At 44.8% G+C, this 22,890-nt stretch overlaps 1 protein-coding gene across 1 annotated transcript in view; it reads right to left on the bottom strand.

Moving 5' to 3' along the window:
- The window catches only part of ADGRG4 (adhesion G protein-coupled receptor G4), a 1,724,535-nt gene that overhangs the window by 1,177,224 nt on the left and 524,421 nt on the right, over positions 1-22,890 (bottom strand). The window contains exon 8 of the mRNA XM_085607949.1: positions 5,774-5,899. Coding sequence (XP_085464075.1) covers positions 5,774-5,899 — 126 coding nt within the window. The remainder of the gene's footprint in view (positions 1-5,773; positions 5,900-22,890) is intronic.

The raw sequence follows: 22,890 nt of genomic DNA, 5'->3' as shown, positions 1-22,890 counted from the left end.
AATCTCTGAAGCAGACGGACAAGACTTTGAGGCTTTTCAATGGAACACAGTCTGCCACCGGGCAAGAAAAGAGATTCATCCTGCTTGGAGTGTTTGCTGTCCTGAAAACTAGTTCAGCTGGACCTCATTGTATAGGTATCTGGCCTCATCGAGTACTGTCTGACTATGGGTTTCAGCCTTCCCCTTCGGTGGATTTCACCCTCAGACTCCTGTCTCCACCACATTTTTAACCTCAGAAGCAAGAAAATCAGCAGCGTGTGCACTCCCATTCTTAACGCATCCATCACCACAGCCACCATCCCCGAAGAATGTAAACACGTAGAGGTCAAACTCCTGCTGAAGAAACCGTCCGCCGACCCCAACAAGCTCAAGAACTACCGGCTCATTTCTCTGCTCCCTTTTCCTGCCAAAGTCCTCAGAAAGGCCATCAACCACCAACTTATCGAACACCTGAAGCACAGCAGCCTGTTGGAAACCTCCCAATCTGGATTCTTCAGGAACCACAGCACCGAAACTGCCCTGATCTGTGCCACAGCTGACATCCGAACCCTCCTCGACAGAGGAGAAGCAGCTGCCCTGATCCTCCTTAACCTCTCCGCAGCATTTGACACCATATCCCACCACACGCTCATCGAAGGGGTTACATCACACCGAAATCCAAGGTGACACCCACAAATGGATTGCCTTCTTCCTCATTAGAAGAAACTAGAGCATAGGCTTTCCTCCTTCCACCTTGGGACCCAAAAGCATCATCTGCGGTGTCCCTCAAGATTCATCCCTCAACCCCACTCTTTTCAAAACCTATATAACCTCCTTGGCCAACATCGTAAGAACCCATTGACTGAACATCGTATCCTATGCAGATGACAGCCAGCTCATCCTCTCACTATCTGAAGACCTCTCCACCACTAGAATCAAGCTTCACAGTGGCATGAGGAGCATCGCCGACTTGATAAAAAACAACTACCTGAAACTCAACACTGACAAAATTGAGGTGCTGATCTTTATCTTTATCTGAACTCAACAAGACCAAAACGACAAAAATCAAACATACATGTAATAAGAATATGACTTTAAAAAGATTTCAAACAACTTGGACCATAGAAAACTATGGATGCGCGATTTCTCTGAAAGTACCTGTAGTTGCGAAAAATTCCCAAGGCCAAACAGCCACAGAAATGGGAAGCGTCAAAAACAAAGATGCAACAGGAGAAGTGATGCATCAAATCCGGTCTTTAGGGGGAAGTGATGCGTCGATTCCGAGATGATTCTGGTCTGCGGGTGATGCATCAGGAAACCGTGCCGGAGAGGTACGATGCTTGGAAATCCGGGATGCGTCAGCGATCGATGTAGCAGCGTCGAGCAGCACTGTGTCAGTTTCTTCAGCCGCGATCCCTTGATGCGTCGGTTCTTGCAGTGGTGACAGGTGCTGCGTCACTTTCAGCAGTGGCGTGGCAATGCATGGAGATTCTTCTTGTACAGCGGTGCTGTGTCAGAAAAACAGCTGCAAGAAGAGTGATGCGTCAAATTTCTTGTAGTTGTGTTGCTTTTCCAGCTCACAACAGCGGGAACAACCTCCAGAGGCCCAACACAGTCAAAGGCACCTCTTGGCAGGTCACAACTCCCAGCAAGGAATTCAGGGGAGCTGGGGGTGAAGTCTTTGTGGCCCTGAGACATCCGAACAGGAGGCAAGCTCTACTCAAGCCCTTGGAGTTCTTCCTCAAGCAGGGGGACACAGCACACAGCAAAGTCCTTGTTCTTTCCTTGGCAGAATCAGCTACTGTAGGCCAACCCCGGACCACACACAACAAAGGGCAGTACTCCTCCTCCAGTTACTCCAGCTCTTCTCCTTGGCAAAGGTTCCTCTTGATTCCATAAGTAGTCTAAAGGCCTGGGGTTTTAGATCTAATACTTATACCCCAAAATGTCTTTGTTCTCTTTGAGCAAAGGTATCTGAGCCCAGTCCAAAACTAATTCTGTCCTCACTGGTGCAGTATGACCACAGGGGGTGGAGACAGCATTGTGCAAGGGAGACAGGCCCTATTCAGGTGCAAGGAAATCTCCTCCCACTAAATTCAGCCAAGGTCTATTCAGCTCAGCTCTGAGTCATCCAGGAAGAGCCAGGTACACCTCAACCCCACTCCCTTGTGGCTGTCTACAGTGAATGTACATCCCCAGCCCCTGACACTCCAAAACTAGACAGTAAATACACAAACAGGCAGAGGCACACAGAATGGTTAAACAAGACATGACTACTTTCTAAAAGTGGCATTTTCAAACACACAATTTAAAAACCATCTTTACTAAAAAATGTGTTATTAAATTCTGACTTCAGAGAGCCTAAACTTTATTTCTAATCTTGTCCCAATGGGAAGTTATACTTGTAAGATGTTCTAAAGTATTCCCCATTCTATCCTATGGGACAAGATACCCTTTCAGTAGTGAAAAACGAAATTGGCAGTATTTCACTATCAGGATATGTCACACACACACCAGGACATGTCCCACATTTCACATACACTGCACCCTGCCAAGGGGGTACTGTGGGCCTACCATAGGGGTGTCTTACATGTAAGAAAAAGGAGGGTAAGGGCCTGGCAAGTGGGTGCACTTGGCAAGTCGGCATGGCAGTTAACAAACTGCGCGCAGACACTGCAGTGGCAGGTCTGAGATACCTTTTCAGGGCTACTCATGTGGGTGGCACGATCAGTACTACGGCCCACTAGTAGGATTTGATTTACAGGTCCCGGCACCATTCAGTGCAATTTACTAGAGACTTACTAGTCAATCAAATATGCCAATCAGGGAGAACAAATTGTAATAATAATTTACAAAGGGGGCACTTGCACTTTGACACTGATCAGCAGTGGCAAAAAACCCCAAGCATCTAAGCCAGCAAAAACGAAATCCAGCACAGCATCAACAATACTGGAGGTAGAGGCAAAAGGTCAGGGGAAACCACGCAAAAGATGTCAAGTCTAACACACACCATCAAATGCCAGATCAATGCAGTCTTACCCACCTGCTTCCTCTCTCATCGCATGCTCCGGAAAATCTTCAAATAGCTCTGCACCATCACCCAAGCCCTGGTCACCAGCCAGTTGGACTATGGCAACATACTCTACGTCGGAATCACCAATCACCTCTTGAAAAGACTGCAGACCACTTAGAATGCAGCAACAAGACTCATCCCCAAATGGACCCACATCTCCCCCCTCCCCCCACCTCAAGCAGCTTCACTGACTTCCTCTCCATGAGAGATGCCAATTCAAGATGCTGATCCACGCCTACAAAGCCCTCCATGATCAAAGACCAGCATACTTCAACCAACACCTGAATTCCCCCTTTTCTGACAGACTCCTGTGCTCTACCTCGCTCTCCCTTGCCCACACCCTCAGCATCTGCTGTAGCAACAGCGGAGGATGCTCCTTCTCCCACCTTGCTGCCAAGAAATGGAACAGCCTCCCCCTTCAACTCCGGACCACACCCTCCATATCAGAGTTCAGGAAGGTACTCAAGACATGACTGTTCAACAGAGCCTCCGACAGCAGCAGTCTTTAGCACCTGGATACCCTCGCTGGTGATTTGTCATGCTTTACAGATCCTGATTGATTAATTTATTGAGTTTGTAAACCACAAATGTGCCTAAGTCTAAAAGTAAAATTTTGACTGCAGCATGGTGACAAATTTACCTAGTAGCAAAACAACCTCACCATCTATGGATTCCAGCTTTGTCCCACTCATTGCTTTTGATGCTGAAACCTATAGATTCAGTGCTTCAGCGTTCTGCCTTTCCTCCGTAGACAACTTTGATTTCCAAAAGTTGACTTAAAGCCTGATATAGAGCTTGACAAATGGGTTACTCCATCACAAACATGACGGATATCCTGTCCATCTTATTACAAGTGCATTGTATCCTATGGCACTTGAAGTAAGGTAGATGGGATATCTGTCCTGCTTATAACATATTAACCATCCACCCACCTCTAAATCAGTCCCCAAGTCCCAAGATAAAAGCCTTGACCAGTGCAAAACACTTGGCCTACCTGACCCCTGCTTCATTGTGCTCTACCTGAAATCATGTCTAGGTTCTAGTCAACCTGAAACTGAATACTTTATTGGCTCCTGATGTTTTCTTTGGTTTCTTGCCTTGTCACAATAAAAAGTCATATATCTAGTCCCCCTTACCCCATTTTGATAGTCCTGGTGTCTTTTTATTTATTACATTGTTCTCTATTTTTTAATGGGTAGGGGGGAAGTTTTTGTTGCATTCTTAATGTTAAATTTGTTGGTACTGCTTAAACTTAACACACACTAGCATGGGGGGTGCCTTTTGCTTGCATCACAACTACCAGGATTTTGCAACGATTTTCTTAGAGCTGTGTTATAAATTTACCAGATTATGTTTATTAAGTTAGTAGCCCGGTTTCTCACTATTGTTATTGCTCTCAAATTATTTATGAACAGCACAATGTTCTGATCAGTTAGTGATAGTGAACTCTGGGCCACATGCATCAAAGTCTGGATTTGCGAGTCCTAAATTGCAAATTTTAAGAAATCGCTATTTAGGACTTGCAAATCCCTATGCATGTAGGAATTGTAAAGAAAATTGTGATTCCTACGTATTCCTTAATTGCGGCTCGCAAATTGCGAATTGCAATTAGGGAATAGCTACCCATTCAGTTCTATGGGGCTAGAGGCCCATAGGATTGAATAGGAATTACATGCGCAATTTGCGGGTTCCAAATTGGTACTCGCAAATTGCGCATGCATTTTCAAGGGTGCAAGGTTGTCAAACGGACTCCCTGTTGCACCCCTGAAATTGCCTTGTTTCCACATGTTGCGCACATACATGCCCCAAGGGCATGTGTGTGTGTGTAACATGAAACTTTGAAAAATACACTTTAGTGAATTTTTCGAAGTTTTTGCAAATTACCATCAAGTTCAAATTGATGGTAATTTGCGATCCCTAATTACGAATTCGCAATTTGAATTTGCATCATGCATTGCATTTAGGAAATCACAATCTGTGATTCCCTAAATGCATTCGCAATTTGAGTAATCGCAAATTTTGAGATTACTTAAATTGCATCCCAAATGCAAAAATACTGGCCGCAAATGGGCGGATTCTGCGAATCTGACCGTTTGCGGTCGGTATTTTCGTTGATGCATGTGCCCCAATAACTGTTTGTGTAACTTGGGCCCAGTGTTGCATAGTGTGGTTAGTTTTACTTTTTGCTTTATTTAGTCTCAACCTCCACACTTCCTCCTTTGATACACGCCTGGACTGCTTGACCAAGTTATTGAGCAAACCCAGTAGGCAGAACGAGCGAAAGACAGACAGACAGACAGATAGATAGACGCTTCGGACAAACCGATAGGTGGGTTAGTAGACAGAACGACAGCCGGACGAATGGACGAACAGAGAGACAGATGGATTGATGAATTGAAATACACAAGGATGGACAGACAAGCAAGCTGGAAGGAAGGCAGGTAGAAAGACAAATACCTACAGGGCATGTACCCCTGATCGACACAACCCTGAACGGCGCTGCCACATTTCTGAAAATAGTATCTTGAATATTTCTATACAATTGCGTGTATTTCATTAGTGGAGGTGGCAAACATGTTCAGCTGAGTAGCTCGCTGCTTCATGGCAAGTGCCTGGAATGGTTGCAGGGTGTGTTGGGTTTAAAGATTGATTGCGCTGTGTTAGGGCTGGTGAGCTCTTGTGTGCCACAGGACATCATGCATATCATTGATTGTGCCATACCTGTGACTGGTGCCTCAGTGGTGGACAGTGACGCTGGCAATGACTTCGTGGCCAATGATGTAAACATTGTGTGGGGTCTTGTGTGTGCCCCTGGAGATGAAGTCCATTCTGTTCCCTTTGAGGTTGCTGAAAACGAAATAGCAGTTGAATTCAATAATCAGGATTCTTCTTAGGGCAATAAAACTCTAGCATCTTACATAATGTCTTAAAGGTGAATGATTTCCTTAATGTTGAAAGGGTGAGCAGTCACTTCTGGGATGAATGCTGAAAGCTGCTAAAGACAACATAATTATCCGGGACATTGTTATAAGGCATACTTAAAATTAAATGTTGTTGCGCCCTCTCAGACTTTTCTTGTTTTCTTTGTTTCAGAACCCCTCACCAGATGTATTCCCTAATCATATATGATGTGATTTTGTGATTAATTTGAGAACTGTTAGTTCGGATTATGGAATAATTTAAATTCTGATAACTAAAAACGCTAGATGTCCAGGGGAAAATTATTCTAGAATTATTATTAAATGCTGCTTGAAGCATACATCTCGAATAGAGGCGTAGTGAACTTTCTATTTTTCCAGCTTAAGAGGAGGCTTCCTCTGGGTACCATGGGCTGGTGAACTGGGTCTCACTAAAAATCCAAGTTAAATGTTTGTGGACCTCTACTGACTGCAGGCCTCCAGTAAAAAATCTTCCTAAATATCAGTCTTAGGGCAAACCATGACAGATGGTCTAATATGCATAATGAAGGAAATAAAGAAGTAATAATGGTGAGAAAGTACACATGAGAGAGAAAACTAGGTACAAAAAAAGTATGGATGTCAGAAAAAAAGATCAGCAGAGGAAAGAAAAAAGGGAAAAGGAAGGGTGAAAGGAAAGAAGGAAACATGAAAGTAAAGTAGGCAGAAAAGTTGTAAGTCATAATGGAGGGGTGAAAAGAAGGAAAGATGTAAAAATGAATAACTTGAAGGGTGAGACGATGGATAGGTGGAAGTGTTAAAAGACGGAAGAATGAAAGGAAGATTGGATGGAAGATGAAAGGATGGGTGGATCTATTTAAGGATATGTTCATGGGTGGATCTGTGAAAGTATGGATGGCTGGGTGGGTGGATGAGAAGATTGAACTAAGCACGGTTGGACTGGGAGGATGGATGGTTGGATGGATGGGAAGGTGAAAAGATGGACAGATTGGTGGACGAGCAGATGGAAATAAATAAATCAAAGGGTCAAAGGATGGATTGAGGCACATTGACTGAGCTCTTAATGCCAAGGGCTCTAGAAAACTGACCTCTGCATTCTAAAACAATCTAGAAAAAACGTGTCAAGTAAACTGATGATTGATCGAGAAAGAGAGATTTACATTTATCAGTCAGTAGATGGATGGGATATGAAGGTTGAAGGATAGCTGGTTGAGTACATTTATTGACACGTTGGCGAGTGTGTGAGTACATTTTCGACCTCGCAGTGCTTTTCTCCATAAATTGTTTTTTCCCTTCCCTGTCACACACTTGCAGGATTTTTGCATGCTCTCCTGTCAATGAGCAGAGATAACAGATATGTAATATTACATTGTATTATATTATACATGTATTTGTATAGTGCCTCCTATTCCAGTGCAAGGCGCCTAAGCATACTGTAGGGCGTGTAGCATTCTGGATCCTGAGGGGTGGTTGGCTGTAAGGGTGCTGTACTTATTGCACACGTATATGGGAACCAATTTTGGTACTGTGTGTGGGTGACCAGAGAGGTCTTATAGTGTCTCAGCTGTCTCATGGAGGAAGGATGAGTGATAGAGTGTGCCCTGCCTACGTTACTTGGCTGCTATAGGTCACTCCGCAGGCCTCGTGTCTGGTCTATGGTGAAAACGTTCCTTTGACCTCCTTTGCAAGATACGGCTGTTATGACATCTGTGGGGTAAATCTTGTAGTCTTGAGAGGAGAGCGTGAACTCCCCTCTCTTTTAAACCTTTTTCCACCTCATTTCTCGTCCAACTTCTTCGCTACCCATCTCTTCTTCCTCTTCCATGAGTCATTCCCTGTCCATACCCTGGGTTGCACAGCTCCCGCCAGCAGTAGGACTCCCTGTGCTGCTAGACACCAGGCCGGGCAGGGGCAGTGCATGGGATGAGGTCAGCTGGCATTACAGGGGCCCTACAGAGCCAGCTGCACCTTTAGCCTGTATCTCTATGTCAGAAAGACTACATCTCGCTTCACTGCAAAACATTTTGTAGCCCTAGACAAGAAATATGTTGACTTTTTGGTCCTCTCTCTCTCCTACCATAACTTCTCACATAAGCACTACCATATTAGAGACAGGGGTGCAGGAGAAAAGTGGCGGAGGAGCACTAACTGTGCCCCACCTAGCATGGGGAAAATAGTTCCTAGGTAGGCAAGGGTGACCTTGCAGAGGGACAGGAACAGTCCAAGTGACCTCCTCACACGGGGGTGTAATCACAAACTGCACGCCTCTGTGTGTAGGCCCCTGTGCCACTCCTATGGCATGCTACGAAGCAGCATATGACATTAGTAGATAGTTTAATATAATAATTTCCATAAATAAGCAACCCTAGAAACAGAACGTCCATAAGAAGTTATGCCCTCTTTCAAAAAATTATAGGTCATGTAAAATTAAATGTTTTAACTGCCTCTAAACCAATGGCTCATGGACACTCTTTTCGGAAAATTGTACTGAACTATATACCTCTTACCCCTAACATATGTTGTGCTACAACTTTTGCGAACTTTGAAAAAAGGGACAGTAGCACTGGAATATGTTTCTCACTTTAGCATGCGGGCCTTTATCACTTCAAAATGCAGATATTTTCATTTAATAAAAGTTAGCTTGCCCAATAAGCCGCCGTAGAAATAGAACATGGTCGTATTTCTCTGCAGTCAATCCGTGTCGGCATGACAACCTTCGCTCGGCAGGGGTGGTGCGCTGACGGGGGTGTTATTGACTCATTCTTCAGTCTCTAACTTTATTAATTCGACTGCGGTACTAACTATCGTTAGTCACACCAGTAGAAAAAACCAAAAGCTATCTATGGCAGACTGCACAGTGGTGTCTCGGAAAGAAATACGAGAAATATCCCTGGAAATTACCCAAACTATCAGTGTCAAATTAAAGTGCAATTTCATCAGAATAGTGTCTTGGCCGAACCACAAAACATTTTTATTGGGGTTACTTGATGTACTTTATAGAATATAATGGAGTATTTCCACCATCATACCATGAACACAGATGGGTGGGGTTGGTATTAAGTGAGAACAAGAGTGCGCTGAATACAGTTCATGAAATCCTTCCTTTGCACAATTACTCTGGATGTCAAACTACCAGATGCCCAGTGAAAGAGAAATGGGGCAACCATGACAAAAAGTTGGGTTTCCTGCACCGAGCAAAATAGGGCCATCCAGGCTTTATTGTTACTATTAATATGAGCATGTTGTATGTATTATTCGGCGTTTTAATGGTGTCCTGGCCATAATGGTGAAGACCATTACTGGTAGTCCGAGGACATCTTTGCATTAAAGTGCCCACCTTTAACATAAAGATGGTTGGTGAATAATTGTAAGCTCTGGCAGGCATCCTTTTTGTTTTTTTATTTTAAAGAAAAAAACATTCTTTTAGTTTGCATTTTTAATATAAAATACAACAACAATTTGAAAATGTGTTCACACGTGGCCCAGCCCCTTCCTTCCACCACTACTGGACTCCAATGTATCAATAATCATTATTCCAACAATCCTTCTCATTGTTTAACAAATATACTGGGAACTCAGTCACTTGGGGCCATATGTAGGTAACATACAATTTACCGATTCATAAATACCGAATTTTACCGAATCGGTAATTATGAATCGGTAAATAGTATGTAGGTAAACATTCGGTAAAAATTACCGATTTGGTAAAATTCGGTAAATGAATACCGAATCCAAAATACCGGCCGGAATCATGATTCGGTATTTACCGAATTGGTAAATACCGAGGTGGTATTTACCAAATCGGTAAATACCGAATCGGAGTTTACCGAATCTGTAATTCAAATATACATCACTTGATGAATCAGCCAATCCAGTGCAAGGCCAACCCCACCCAACCAGGAAGTGGCCACACCCAGGCAGGTGCACACAATCAACAGACTCTGGAGAGGCTGGGAGTGCAGAGCAGAGCAAGGGAGCCAGTGCCTGATTGTGAACCTCAAACTCACAATGTCCAGCCAGGAGACAGAGAGAGATGGAGGGGAAAGGAGGAGGAAACAAAAATTTAGCCCAAAGGAACTGCAGGTACTAGTGGAGGAGGTGGTCAAGCAGCATCAGAAGCTGTTTGGAAAGCAGTCCCTGCAAGTGCCTGAGTCGGAGAAGAGGAAAATCTGGCGGGGAATCCAGGCGCAGGTGAATGCAATCGGAGTGACCCCCAGGGACATAGACGTGCTGAAAAAGCGGTGGTACGACCTACGAATCGTCACGAAGAGGAAGATGGGGGAACTGCAGAAGGAGGCCAGCCGGACAGGAGGGGGAAGGAACAGGGCACCTGCCCTTACAGAACTGGAGGAGCTGGTGGAGTCCACAATAGAGCCCGAGAGTGTCGTGGGGATTGGGGATGCCGACAGCTCTGCCAGAGCCGCCACCAAACAAGGTAAGACGCATGCACAGCAATGTGGCCCCCCTACCCCTATCCCAACTACACAATTGGGCAATGAGTATCCCACTCCAGTCCATGTGTTAGTGCATACTAGCAATGCATTATGGGAGATGTAGTCCGGGAAACCCCAACCATGAACTGAATAGCACAGAACAACAAGGCATGTTACACACATTAGCGAAAAGCAGGCAGAGGACAATGTGAGAGTGTTTCAGAATTGTATTGTAATGCTAGCAATGCAGGGCTTCAGGTACACTGAGCTGATGTTGCATTTCTGTCCACAGACGATACATTGCGCAGGACTGCACATGAGACGGGAGAGAGGGCACACCGGAGAGACAGCTCAGGGAAGGCCACCACAAGTTCTGGCCAGAGATCAGCACCACATGCAGCCTCACCACCATAGCCAGCATCACCACCACAGCCAGCATCACCACCACAGCCAGCATCGCCACTCATGCTGGAGTCACCGGCATCATCACCGCCTGCATTGCTCAGGTCGAGGAGGCGTGCTGCTTCCAGGTTGCAAGTGTCGGAGTCCTCATCTGAAGACTGCAGGGGCCGGAACCATCCACTGTGCCCCTGGATGGTAGCCATGCCAGTGTGCCCTCCGCCTCTGAGGGAGCACACACAGGTGCCAGACGTCGCCGCAGGGCTCGGGTGCAAAGTCCACCACCACAGGGTGGGAGCCATGGAATGTTCTCGGGGCTGGAGGCCACCATGGTAAAGATACAGCGCCTACAGGCAAGGGCAATGATGTCAGTGCAGCGGCAAATGCGGGACTCCAAGATACATTTGTAAATATGGACAGGGGCATCAGCGCTATGGCTGAGGGAATGTGCGAGATGGCTGGGGGCATGCGGGACATGTCCCAGTCCGTCATGCTGCTGTGCAGTAAGTTTGATGCGGACAGAGCTGCACGGCGCCGGGAACGGCAGAGAAGAGACAATCATACAAGGGCAGTCAACCGGCTGGCAACTGCCACTTCGCTGCTCTGCAGGCGCTCTGTGGCAATGCAGGAGGGCCTGACGCACTGCAGCAATGACGTCTCAAGGGGGATGGTGAGGGTCACCAGTGCACTGGAAGTGCTACTGACAAGCCGGTCGGCCACAACTGGTGCTGGGGATGCTGTGGACAGCGTAGAAACCACCAGCAGGAGCAGCAATACCTCCCCTGTCCCAGATACACGGAGGAGCAGCAGGCGGCATGGGGCTGCCACTAGCGAGGATGCACAATCAATGGCAAGACAATTGGGTGAAGTAACCCTTGATTTGCAACTAGTGATTGCACACTATTGAGAGGACAGGTTTTTCTTTGTGTTGTGGCATAGTGCCGCATAATTAAACTACGTCATGCCATCCAACTACTGGCTGTGTCCCCTTATTTACTCAGATATAGTTGCATGTGATCTCTGCCCGTCTCTCTCTCCCATCTGTTGGTGTTGCCACTCCAGCTGCGTTGGCCTCTGGCTGTGCAGACTCATCATCGTTGTCCTCAAAATCAGTTAGCTCCACCTCTGTACCTCTGTTCGTGGCAAGGTTGTGCAGCATTGCACAAGTGGCAATGATCTTGCAGCAGATGATGGGTGAGTACTGGCGTGCGCCTCTGCTTTTGTGGAGGCAGCGGAACCTGCTTTTCAATAGTCCAAACGTGCGCTCCACCACATTGCCTGTTGATTTGTGTGCCACATTATATCGTCTCTCACTCAGGGTTGATGGGTGTAGGTAGGGAGTGAGGATGAATGACCGCACGGCATATGCACTGTCGCCTAGGTGAGTAAGAGAGAACCATCAGTCACATGCCTCAATACACAATAATTTGCACTAAGTATTAGGGAGCGTCACAGTGATTTACCTAGCAGGTATCCTTCTCCAAATTCTCTGGCAAGCAGTCGTGTGTAGATCCCACTGTTCTGGAAGATGAAGGAGTCGTGGGTGCTCCCAGGAAACTTTGCTACGATATCAGTGATAATGTTCCCTGCATCGCAGATTACCTGCACATTTATGGAGTGGGTTAACTTTCTGTTCCTGTAGATGTGCTCAGTGGCTGCTGGTGGGCAGATTGGAATGTGTGTGCCATCAATACAGCCTATGACATGCAGGAACTGTGCCATCTGGTAAAAGTCTGTCTTGGTTTTCTGCAGTTCAGCCTGTGTGTTTGAGAAGCTGATGTAGTGTTGCATTCTCTGCATCAAGGCATCCAGGAACTTCCTGAAGAAACGGGACAGGCAACTCTGGGATACACCGCCTACCGCAGCTATCACCCCCTGGTAACTGCCAGATGCAAGTAGATGTAGGCTACAGAGAACCTGCACATGTGGTGGTATGGCATGCGCCCTTCTTGTTGGCTGGTCCAGGAGTGGGTGCAGGTCCCTTATCAGGTCCATGATGGTTTGTGGGTGTAGCCTGTACCTTTCATGTATCTCAGCCTCAGTCTGTTGAAAGAGTGTGATGCGCTGTCTGTAAATGCGTTCCTCCCGTCTCCAAATCCTCAGACCTGCTGCCTGTAGACGTAGGCGCCTTGCAATCACATACAGAGCGGCCATGGTGTCCGCGCTGTTGCATTTTGGGATTGTTTATATGCACTGTTGCTGATTACCACCTGCTTTCAATCTGTGTTAATTACCGACTCTTAAATACCGAATTTCATGGATTTCTTAAATACCGAATTTACCTACATCTCTTTTCTCGTTTTACCACTTCATATTTACCGAATCGGAAAATATGTATTCGGTAAATATGAATCGGTAATTTAGAATTCGGTAAATATGAATCGGTGTTTACCGATTCTTATTTACCGAAACTTTCTTTTTGGCCTCCTACATCTCAATTGACTAAATACCGGTCGGTAACGGGATATTTACCGAATTTCGGCCGTTACCGACCGGTATTTAGCTACCTACATATGGCCCTTAGTGAGGTATATTCCATTGCGCTGTACATAGACATTGACTTTACACCGCAACCACCCCACTCATGCTCTGGTATGCTTCTGAGAGCACCCCTGAGACGCACATGGGGGGTTTCCAGTGTACAACACAGGTCTAGAGCAGCATCATTTGGCTCTACCCTTATATATCACAGATTGATAACGATGATGTGCAGTTAGCACGCTGAATACACAGTGTAGAATAATAATAGTAATAAAATGATGGAGTTTCAAATGTATTTCTGAAAATGATCATAGTTGAATAATGGAAACATGTAACGTGTGCTTTCTAATGTTTAAGATTTTTCATACAAATGTAGTTCCTATTCATAGTTACTCAAATTAAAAAAAATATAACAATTAGCTAGGTCGACATTTATGTATGATTACTCATATAAAGTGTATTCACATTGTCATACTGACTTGTGACCATACGTGCACATATATTCAAATGATGGGTGCACTTTAACTATTTTGCTTACTTAACGTGACCGAAGGCTATCAGCCTTTGGTGATTTCAATGTCTAACAGTTAAAAGCTGGAAATGCTTGCTTGTATGTTTCTCTCCTCTGCAGGTGCGGAGCCAAGGCTTCATTAGTTAGAGAAAAGGCATTATTTGTTGTAGGGACGAAACTTTTGGCAAGAAGAAGACGCACTAATGAAGTTGGAGACGAGTTCTGGCAGGGAAAGGGATGTTCAAGGTCAATCGAAGCTGTGGGAGAATGTCAAAAGTTGCCAATTGCTACAATGGAAGCTGGAAATGTACTGGAGACATGGAATACCTTGAATACTTTGTGTGTTCATAGGCGTTGCATTGTTAGAGGCATAGACCCTTAGGATTTCATGAGGTGCAGACCTCTATGCTATTCCTCTCTTTGCATGGCTTTATGCTATACTTCCTGTAGATTTGGAGTACTTTATGAAAGTCTCCATTATACTGACACCTGTTCCTTGCTTACCTTAGACTAATTTGGATTTCCCAAATTTAGTATAGAGTAGAGTAAGACAGATTCTTTATATTTACTAATGACTAGGCAGGAAGACAGAATTCTGCAATTTAATCTTCAAATCTTTTTTCTTATCTTTTGCATAGCCTCTACTGAGTTTCTTGTATGCTTCTTATTGTTTAGACATGCCCTTTAATAGAAGATTCATATTTATTCTGATTATCTTGTATTTTTATAACATGCTTCTGAGACTCATTTATATCAGCCAGTTTCTGAATCTGTAATAAACTTTTCAAACTTTATTCAGTAGTCCTGGCCTTAATGTGACTAATTGGTTACATTGTTTTGTGATTTGAAACGTATGCTAACTCCCTCTCACCTTTCATGCAACTATAAAAGGTTTGTTGACCAAAGAAGAAGAGAAGTAAAGGGCTTAGAGCTTTCCCAGGTCCATACTTGATCTCCATTCAGGGAGTGAACTGCTGCCAATTCTGAGCAATGTACTTTTACCGATAAGAAGCCCGAATCACAGCAGGGCCTTTCCCGCATGCATAAATCTTTCATCTTCCAATATAGTCAATAGTGCCATTTTGGGAGTTAATTCGATCAGTCAGCTCAGTGCCGCTCCCTATGCATCTTGTATAGCATCCCAAAAGGGGTGAATCACCCTACAACTCCATGTAATATGCAGGAAGTCACCCTCTTTTGTGATATATTGGAAGCAGTTGATGCTAGTGCTTCTGTTCCTTCGCGATAACTGGTGGGAGTTTAGGTATATGCGATGTACAGGGCCGGATTGAACGTTGCGGGCACCGGGCAATCCCCCAGTGGGCCGCACGGGGAGGGGGCCTGTTTTGGGCCCCTGGGGCCGTTTTTGTTACAGGGCCTTTGGCCCTGTAACAAAATTGTCCGAAAACCGGCCCTGGCAAAGAGCTCAGCGGCACCACCAAACCCCCCGGGCGGGGCAGCCGAGCACTTTGCCAAGGCCGGTTTTGGTTCCCAGTCCGGCCCTGGCAATGTAAGTATTTAAATTGAATCAGGCAGAATCAAGCCGATAAAGCAGACTCACATGGGCCATTAGCGCCATTGACCATTCAAGTCATCCAGCTGACCTAAGTAATTTTTCCATTTCTCCTGCAGTGAAGGTGTCCGGAGTAGTGATGATGCATGTTTCCTATATTAAAGAAACACAACCACGGTCTGGCGAGTGGGACCTAATCAATTTGGCCTCCAATGGGCAATATTCAGTCAAGTCTATAGTTTCTGACAGGTGTGGCATAAATGCATGATGTAACTGTGCACGAACAGGATAGTGAAGGATGGTATTTGCACAATGCTAGTTGGCGCAAACTCAGAACTCCGCTATGTCCACCCGGAAGGATTTTCTTCTCGAACTGAGGCTCATGAATTAAATAACATTGCAATGAAAGTGTAGTAGATTTTGCCCCACGGAAATGACAGAGAGGAGAAGGTTTGCAAATCTTAAAGGTTTAACAAAAGATTAGTAAAAATACAACCTCCAATAAAATCAAACAGGCATAAATCAACACCTGGAAACAGCTTTCAAGAATATGATCCAAGTAACTGACTTAAGTAAAAGCGAATATTGGGTTGTTAAGAACAGCATATGCGAATCAAAGCAAAGTCTTATTTCCATGAAGGAAATTCTCTAATGCTAAGGTAAGGTTGTGGGCAGGTCGGTAAAATTCAGAAGCAGCAGGTGTCAGCAAATATAGCATTGAAAGATAAACCAAATAAATGTTCCAATAAAAATGAGAAGGAAAGTACTAGCTCTCAATAGTAGCTCTAAACAGAAAATTGGGGAATATTGGCCTCAAGAGAAGGGAAGGGGCATCCACCTGCAAAGGTGGGAAGGGGAATGTGATCTCTCCAACTAGTTTCATACACTTAACCTTAAATACTAATTTAATCCAAAAGTTAAGTCCTACGTTCTCATTACCCAAGGGTCAATCAAAAGTCAATGTTCCCCATGAAATCAGTGCTGCCCTCTGTCTAACTGATAATACAATGCTAACTTCTTCTTTTGCCTCAGCCTTCACGATATGACACAAAGGAGTATTCACCTCCTCTCCTCCCATCCTTGGCAGGTGCTGTGATTCATCATCCAAACTAGTTCATTGCTACTCTACAACCTTCAAAGTGTGAGCTTAAAAAGAATAATGTTATATACTTATTGTATTTATGTATGCTTCCCAGCCTAGCTGTCTCCTAGCTGCTCAGCCAGAGTGAGAGATGGTATTGGAATGTTGGTGTGACTGTTATGTTATGTTATGTTATGCTATATAGCATTTCTATAGCGCACGGCTACTCCGACAGAGTGTCCCGGCGCTTTTCACTTGCAGCTCAGCGAGAATAACAGAACAACATAGAAACAAAACAGAAAAAGTCAGAAGAAAAGAGACCTAAAGATTAAAAAGCCAGGTCTTAAGGCTCTTCCTAAACAGAAGCAAGTTAGACGTGCTGCGTAGGGCCAGAGGCAGCGAGTTCCAAAGCTGGGGGGCATTCAAACTGAAAGAATGCCCCCCAATACGGGCTTTCCTTACACGTGGCACCAAGGCCAGGTATAAAGCTTCTGATCGTAGAGAGCGGGCTGGGCGATAAAAAGTCAACCTCCGCTGCAGGTACTTTGCCCCTGTACCAAACAGAGCTTTATGCATAATGGTCAAGGTTTTAAACATGATCCGTTTCCGGATGGGCAACCAATGCAGCGCCTGCAACAACCCAGAAGCCCCCACTCGCCTATGGAGCCCAAAAATAGCGCGAGCCGCAGCATTTTGCGCCACCTGCAGGCGCTGAACCAAGTAGTCCGGGAGCCCCAGAAAAAGGGTGTTGGCGTAGTCCAGTCTCGAGCCTATTAGAGCCTGAACAGTGACCCGCCTGTGCTCCTCAGAGAGTAAAGATAGAAATTTGCGGAGCATCTTCAGAATGCCAAAACAGGTTCCGACCAAACCAAGGATATGTGATCTTAACGTAAGCTTATTGTCCAGCTTAACTCCCAGGTTTTTGGCAACCAAAGAAGACTGAGCAGGGGGACACATATCCATAGGCCACCAGACCTGCCATTCAGGGTCGGCGGTGCAACCGAAGAACAGGACCTCTGACTTGCTGGAGTTGGCCTTGAGGCTGTTCCGCTGGAACCAGTCAAAGACCATCCCCAGACAGCCCCGAATACACTCTCCATCAAATGCCTGATCTTTCCCGCACGTGAAGAGCAGTTGAGTGTCATCTGCATAGGAAACAATCTGGGCCCCAAAAGCCTCCACCAATGCCGCCAGAGGGGCCATAAAGATATTAAAAAGAGTCGGGCTCAACACAGATCCCTGTGGAACTCCGACTCCCAATGGCGGCATCTCTGCGGTGCTTTGGGAAACCCAGACAGTTTGGCGGCGGCCCTCGAGAAAAGATGTAAACCATTTAAACAACGTCCCCCTAAGACCGATGTCATACAGCCTGGCGAGAAGCGCCTCATGGGGGACGGTGCCAAAGGCCGCCGACAGGTCTAGCATGACAAGCATGGCCTTGCCGCCTACATCTAGCGTCTCCCGGATGACCTCCGAGACTTCCAGCAGTGCCGTCTCAGTACTTAAACTGGGACGGAACCCAGATTGTGATGGATGCAGGAGATGGTTGGTTTCTAAGAAACCCGACAGGATGCCATGGACATGCTTCTCCGTGATCTTAGCTAGGGCCGGAAGAAGGGAGATTGGCCTATAATTGGCCAACACCTCGGCATCTAGTCCAGGCTTCTTCAGGAGGGGGATCACCATCGCCCTCTTCCAGGCGCATGGGACCCTTCCCTCCCTCAAGGAGGCGTTAAGGAGAGGATTAACCAATGGGTTCACCACCGATGCCACCCTGGCCAAAAATTTGGCCGGGCAGGGATCCAGTGGCGAACCAGATTTAAGGTTGGTTAGCAGTGTCAGGGAAGCTTCATTAGAGATAGCAGGGAACTCCTCCAGCACAGCAGCTGGCAAGGACGATAAAACAGGTCCCACCCCGATGCTGCACTCCTCCTCGGAATGCTTGGGTGCCTGTGTGAATGAGTGGTGATAGTTGGAGATGGGATGAGCAGCAGGCAGGCTGCTCCTAGTGGGGCTGGTGTATGATCAGAACAGGCTGGAGTGATAGCTGAAGAGGATGGTGGTTAAGGATCCATCATACCATTGGACAGATTTACATATTTACTATCCTGTAACTAAGAAGTTAATAAAGAAATACTTGAAATACAACTCGGCTACCTGTGGTAAGACATAACATATTTTGGCGATGACCTGGACTGAGAATCAAGCGTGCTTCAAGTTACAAGATTACAAGAACCTGAATATGGTATGAACATGATGAAACAGAACCCAAAGCAACCAAGAAAGAAAGATTCAAATGTCAAGATTGGAATTACAGGCAAACCAGCCCCACCAGTGTCCTTGTCAGGACGGCCCCAGCCTGGACATGCTTCATTTAACTTGTGGGTTAGTGGTGTGAGTCTCACTACTTCCACATGTGTGTGATCCAGCCATTTCGTTCCACAGAGGTCTGCAAAGTGTCTGGCTTGTTGATAATAGATTGGGATGGAGTTTGATCGACTTATGGACCATTTTGTTTCAATGTTCTTCTCTACCATACTGTTTTGTGATGCCACAGTTTACGCTTTCTTACACATGGGTGGCACTTGAATTAGAGTGGGTGATAGTCACATTATACTCCCTTACTTGAAGGTAGTTCCGGTTTTTCTGGGTCCTTGTGTTGGTCTCCAACCACGTACATTTTGTGTGGTGTTTAATGTGTGTAAGTCATCCTGCGCTGCATGTTTGGTCTGCACGTTCGGTCTGTTTTGTGTGTTAGTCGCCATGCGCTGTACATCTTGTTGGATTGTGTGTAAGACGCCCTGCACCTCATGTTGTTGTCTTGTGTGTAAGTCTCCTTGCGCCTCACGTGCTGTTGTTTCTTTTGTGTGTAAGTCACTCTGTGCCTCACGTGTTGTCTTGTGTGTATAAGTCGTCTTGCGCCTCACGTTTTTCTGTTGGGTGAGTAAGTCACCCCGCGCCTCTCGTGTTGTTGTTTTGTGTGTAAGTTGCCTCGCGCTTCACTTCTTGTACACTTTGCATTTAATTCACCTTGGGCTACATGTGTTTCACACCCTTACACAGGGTTGGGCCTTTGGGTCTTGTCCCTTTGACATTTGGTTTCACCCTATGGTAGTGGTCATGGGTGTTTGTCTAAGGGTGGGTCTACCCTTTCTACTTACGTTTTTTTCATAAGTGTTTTGTTGGGGAGGATGGGTTTATTATTGCATTCCAATTTGTTTACTTTTCCTTCCTGATTTCTTAGTGTTCAGGTTCTTGCAACGATTTACTATAGTTTGCTTCCCTGAGTCTAGAACTTTTTCTCCGCTTTTGTAAATGCTTGTTTATAGTTCCTCCCATGTTTTATCACACTATTATTTTTCATTTAAAAGGAGGGGGATAATGTTATATCTTGATTGTATTTATGTATGCTTCCCAGCCTAGCTGTCTCCAAGCTGCTGAGCCAGAGTGAGAGTTGGTATTGGAATGTTAGTGTGACTGTGATGCATGGAATGCGTGGGTGCCTGTGTGGATGAGTGGTGACAGTTGGAGATGGGCTGAACAGCAGGCAGGCTGTCCTGGTGGGGCTGGTGTATGACCAGAACAGGCTGTGTGGTAGCTGGAGAGGCTGGTGGTTAAAGAACATCATACCATTGGACAGATGTACATATTTAATATCCTGTAAATAAGAAGTTAATAAAGAAATGCTTGAAGGACAACTCGGCTACCTGTGGTAAGACACAACAACTAACATTTCTATATGAGAACGCAATTACTTTAGTGCCTAAAACAGGAAAATGTTATGCACAACAAGCAGAAATACAGCTTTTATTTAGTCCTAAGACTGTCTATTGACCTGAACGAGGTGGAATTTAAGGCAGCATAGGCCTCTGCCAATAAGACGCCAAGCTGGAAGGCCAGGCCTTTACCCCAGGAGAGGACTTTTCAGGCCATTTATCTTTTAGGCACCAGCACTTTATTGAGCTACAATTACATTATCCTACTTTTTCAACTCTTTTAACGGCATCTTATGCCAATTTACAGCCCACTTACAACTTCTCCATTTAAAGGATATTTAGCCAGAGACTGTGTCACACTCCCTTGTAATGCTGTGTTTCCACATGTATCAGCAAGTAGGTTCGATTTGATTGCACTTTAAACCATCAGTAAAACCCAAAAAGGGACACTTAAAATCTCTGATGCAGTTTATTTTACATGCACTGCCACTTTACATTGTGGACTGGACTGTCTATTTCCTACCACTTTGCTCAAAGGATTATTAGTGTGAACCATAACCAAAGAGGAAGCGTGTTTGTTTGCACAAGCTGATACAGATTTTCTCAATTGTTTTGTAAACATTCTATTTATGTATATGTACATTGTAATGAGTTTAATTAATCAGGCAATAAAGTTTACTACTACTAGTGTTTATTTAAATATGTAGTCAGGCATGAGGGCCTATTAACAACACTGTTATGATGCCAGCTAAAATTAGTCAAAAACATATAACTCATTTAGTTTCCTAGATCCAACTACAAAATAACACGTAAAATAATGTATAGCGTAGTATGGGGAATAACAAATAACTCATGCGTAAATCACATAAGCAGTGTCATGCGGGTTACAGATTAATGTAACATAAAACACAAATGAGTGATGGTGATGCTGTGTCGCCAATTCTAGCTACCTAAAGATTCGGTATGTTTGTAGACCAAATTCACATGGTGGGTCTTAAAATCATTTCAAATTACCAGCTGTAAGCATATTCCTCAATAGTGACATACTCAAGTAAATCCATGCCCAAAACCTTTCCAGGTCATGAACTTGATGGAGTTTGCTACACAGAATAGTCTCTCCTGTGAGATCCTCATCCTTTTTTACTCATATTCATATGAGCTAGATTTCCCACAGGGCTAGGGTTGTCCTTGTGGCAGGGGCATATTTGGCATTAATTTCCCTGTAGATATAATGCAGAGAGAGGTTATTTCTCATGGCCCGCCACTTAATTCTATATGCCGAGTGATTGCCTGAGCCTTATAGCCAATCGTTCAGGCCAAAGGAGTGTGATGCTCTGCAATAAGACGTTGTGTCTACCATTGCCAGCACTCCGTCATATGCGACTTACAACATTTTTTAAAGGCTAATCAGTGGGCACACCACCCCATATCAATGTGATCAACACTTTAGTGAAAGAGTTGATATGAGCCTCAGGTATGTTGAATGGCTAATTTGCAATATGTACATCCCAGCAATGGCAGACGCAGTGTGGACCACTGTTCAGTATCTCTACACATGTCATCAATTAAAGATACAATATTGGTTGACCTGGTTTGTGTGATATTGTCTACAATTTGTATGCCCAAGTATCGGAACCTTATGTGTGTGACTATCAGCACAGCCTGGTCTGCCCATGCTCCTGACGGATTTGCCCGACCAATTGAAAATAGTCTTGTGCTGCCCCTGTTAACCCTCAAACACGAGAACGTCCCAAATGTGACTTATGTCTCCATGATTATCGGACAAGAAGTCAAAAGCTAATCACATAGAGTAGGTCATCACCATACAGGGAGACCCCATTGCAGTTATTAGACCATCTGAAGCCAGTGATTAGAATGTCATGCCCGATTAAGTGCTCTGGTGGTCCACCACCAGTGTGAAGAGCAGAGGTGACAATGGATATTCCTGCCTCATGCCCCTTTTAAGTTCAAGTGAAGCGAAAAGGACACCCTCTCCCCCCCCCCCCCCCCCTGTTTCTCCATGGCTCATGGCTGTTTATATAAGAGTTTTATATATAACAAAAAGAGGTGCCCGGAACTAAGGTGTCCCGGTAGGGGGAACGAATAATGCCACAAGACAAGGTGCAGTGTGGTTGCAATAGTACCCTTCATGCAGGACCTACACATTTGCGGATAACATAAACTGTGGGTCTGGTGGCAGACTGACTCTGTACACCCCGCCGAATATGTTAGCCTGTTTTCACATTAGCTAGCTCGTAGTGCTACTAGAATCTCTTGTTATCAGAGAGATTAGTTTTTGCAACCTCAGAACACAATAACCTCAGACTCGTGGAAACAATATACTACTTTTCACCCAGACACTCGTGCTTGCTTGTTTTGCTCTCATAGAGATACACAGAAGAAACAGTTGGGCGTGTTTACAATAGGAATTTATTGCTTCTCATGTAAAACAAATATGCTGCTACAACTGTAACACAGTAGCAGAGATATAGAACCAGCAGTACAGTGAATAAAAAGGAATAGTATTGTTCTACCATTTTGCAATAGTCATGAACACATACATGAATATAAAATGCATTTATAAAATAAAGTGCGTACTCCTAAGATGCCTCCTTACACTTAACAATAATAATACACATTTTGAGATACACATTTATAACGGTGTCATTGCATAATATTATCATGAGTCATTTCAAATGTCTCTAAAAACGTAAGAAAATTATTTTAAAACAATTTAAGAAACGAGGCAATAAATGTTCTTTTGGTAATAGTTTGACAATTTGTTG

The sequence above is a fragment of the Triturus cristatus genome, chromosome 5_2, assembly GCF_964204655.1.
Source record: "Triturus cristatus chromosome 5_2, aTriCri1.1, whole genome shotgun sequence".
Lineage (NCBI taxonomy): Eukaryota > Metazoa > Chordata > Amphibia > Caudata > Salamandridae > Triturus > Triturus cristatus.
The sequence above is the reverse complement of the archived record's forward strand: the minus strand, read 5'-3'. Positions and strand labels throughout refer to the sequence as shown.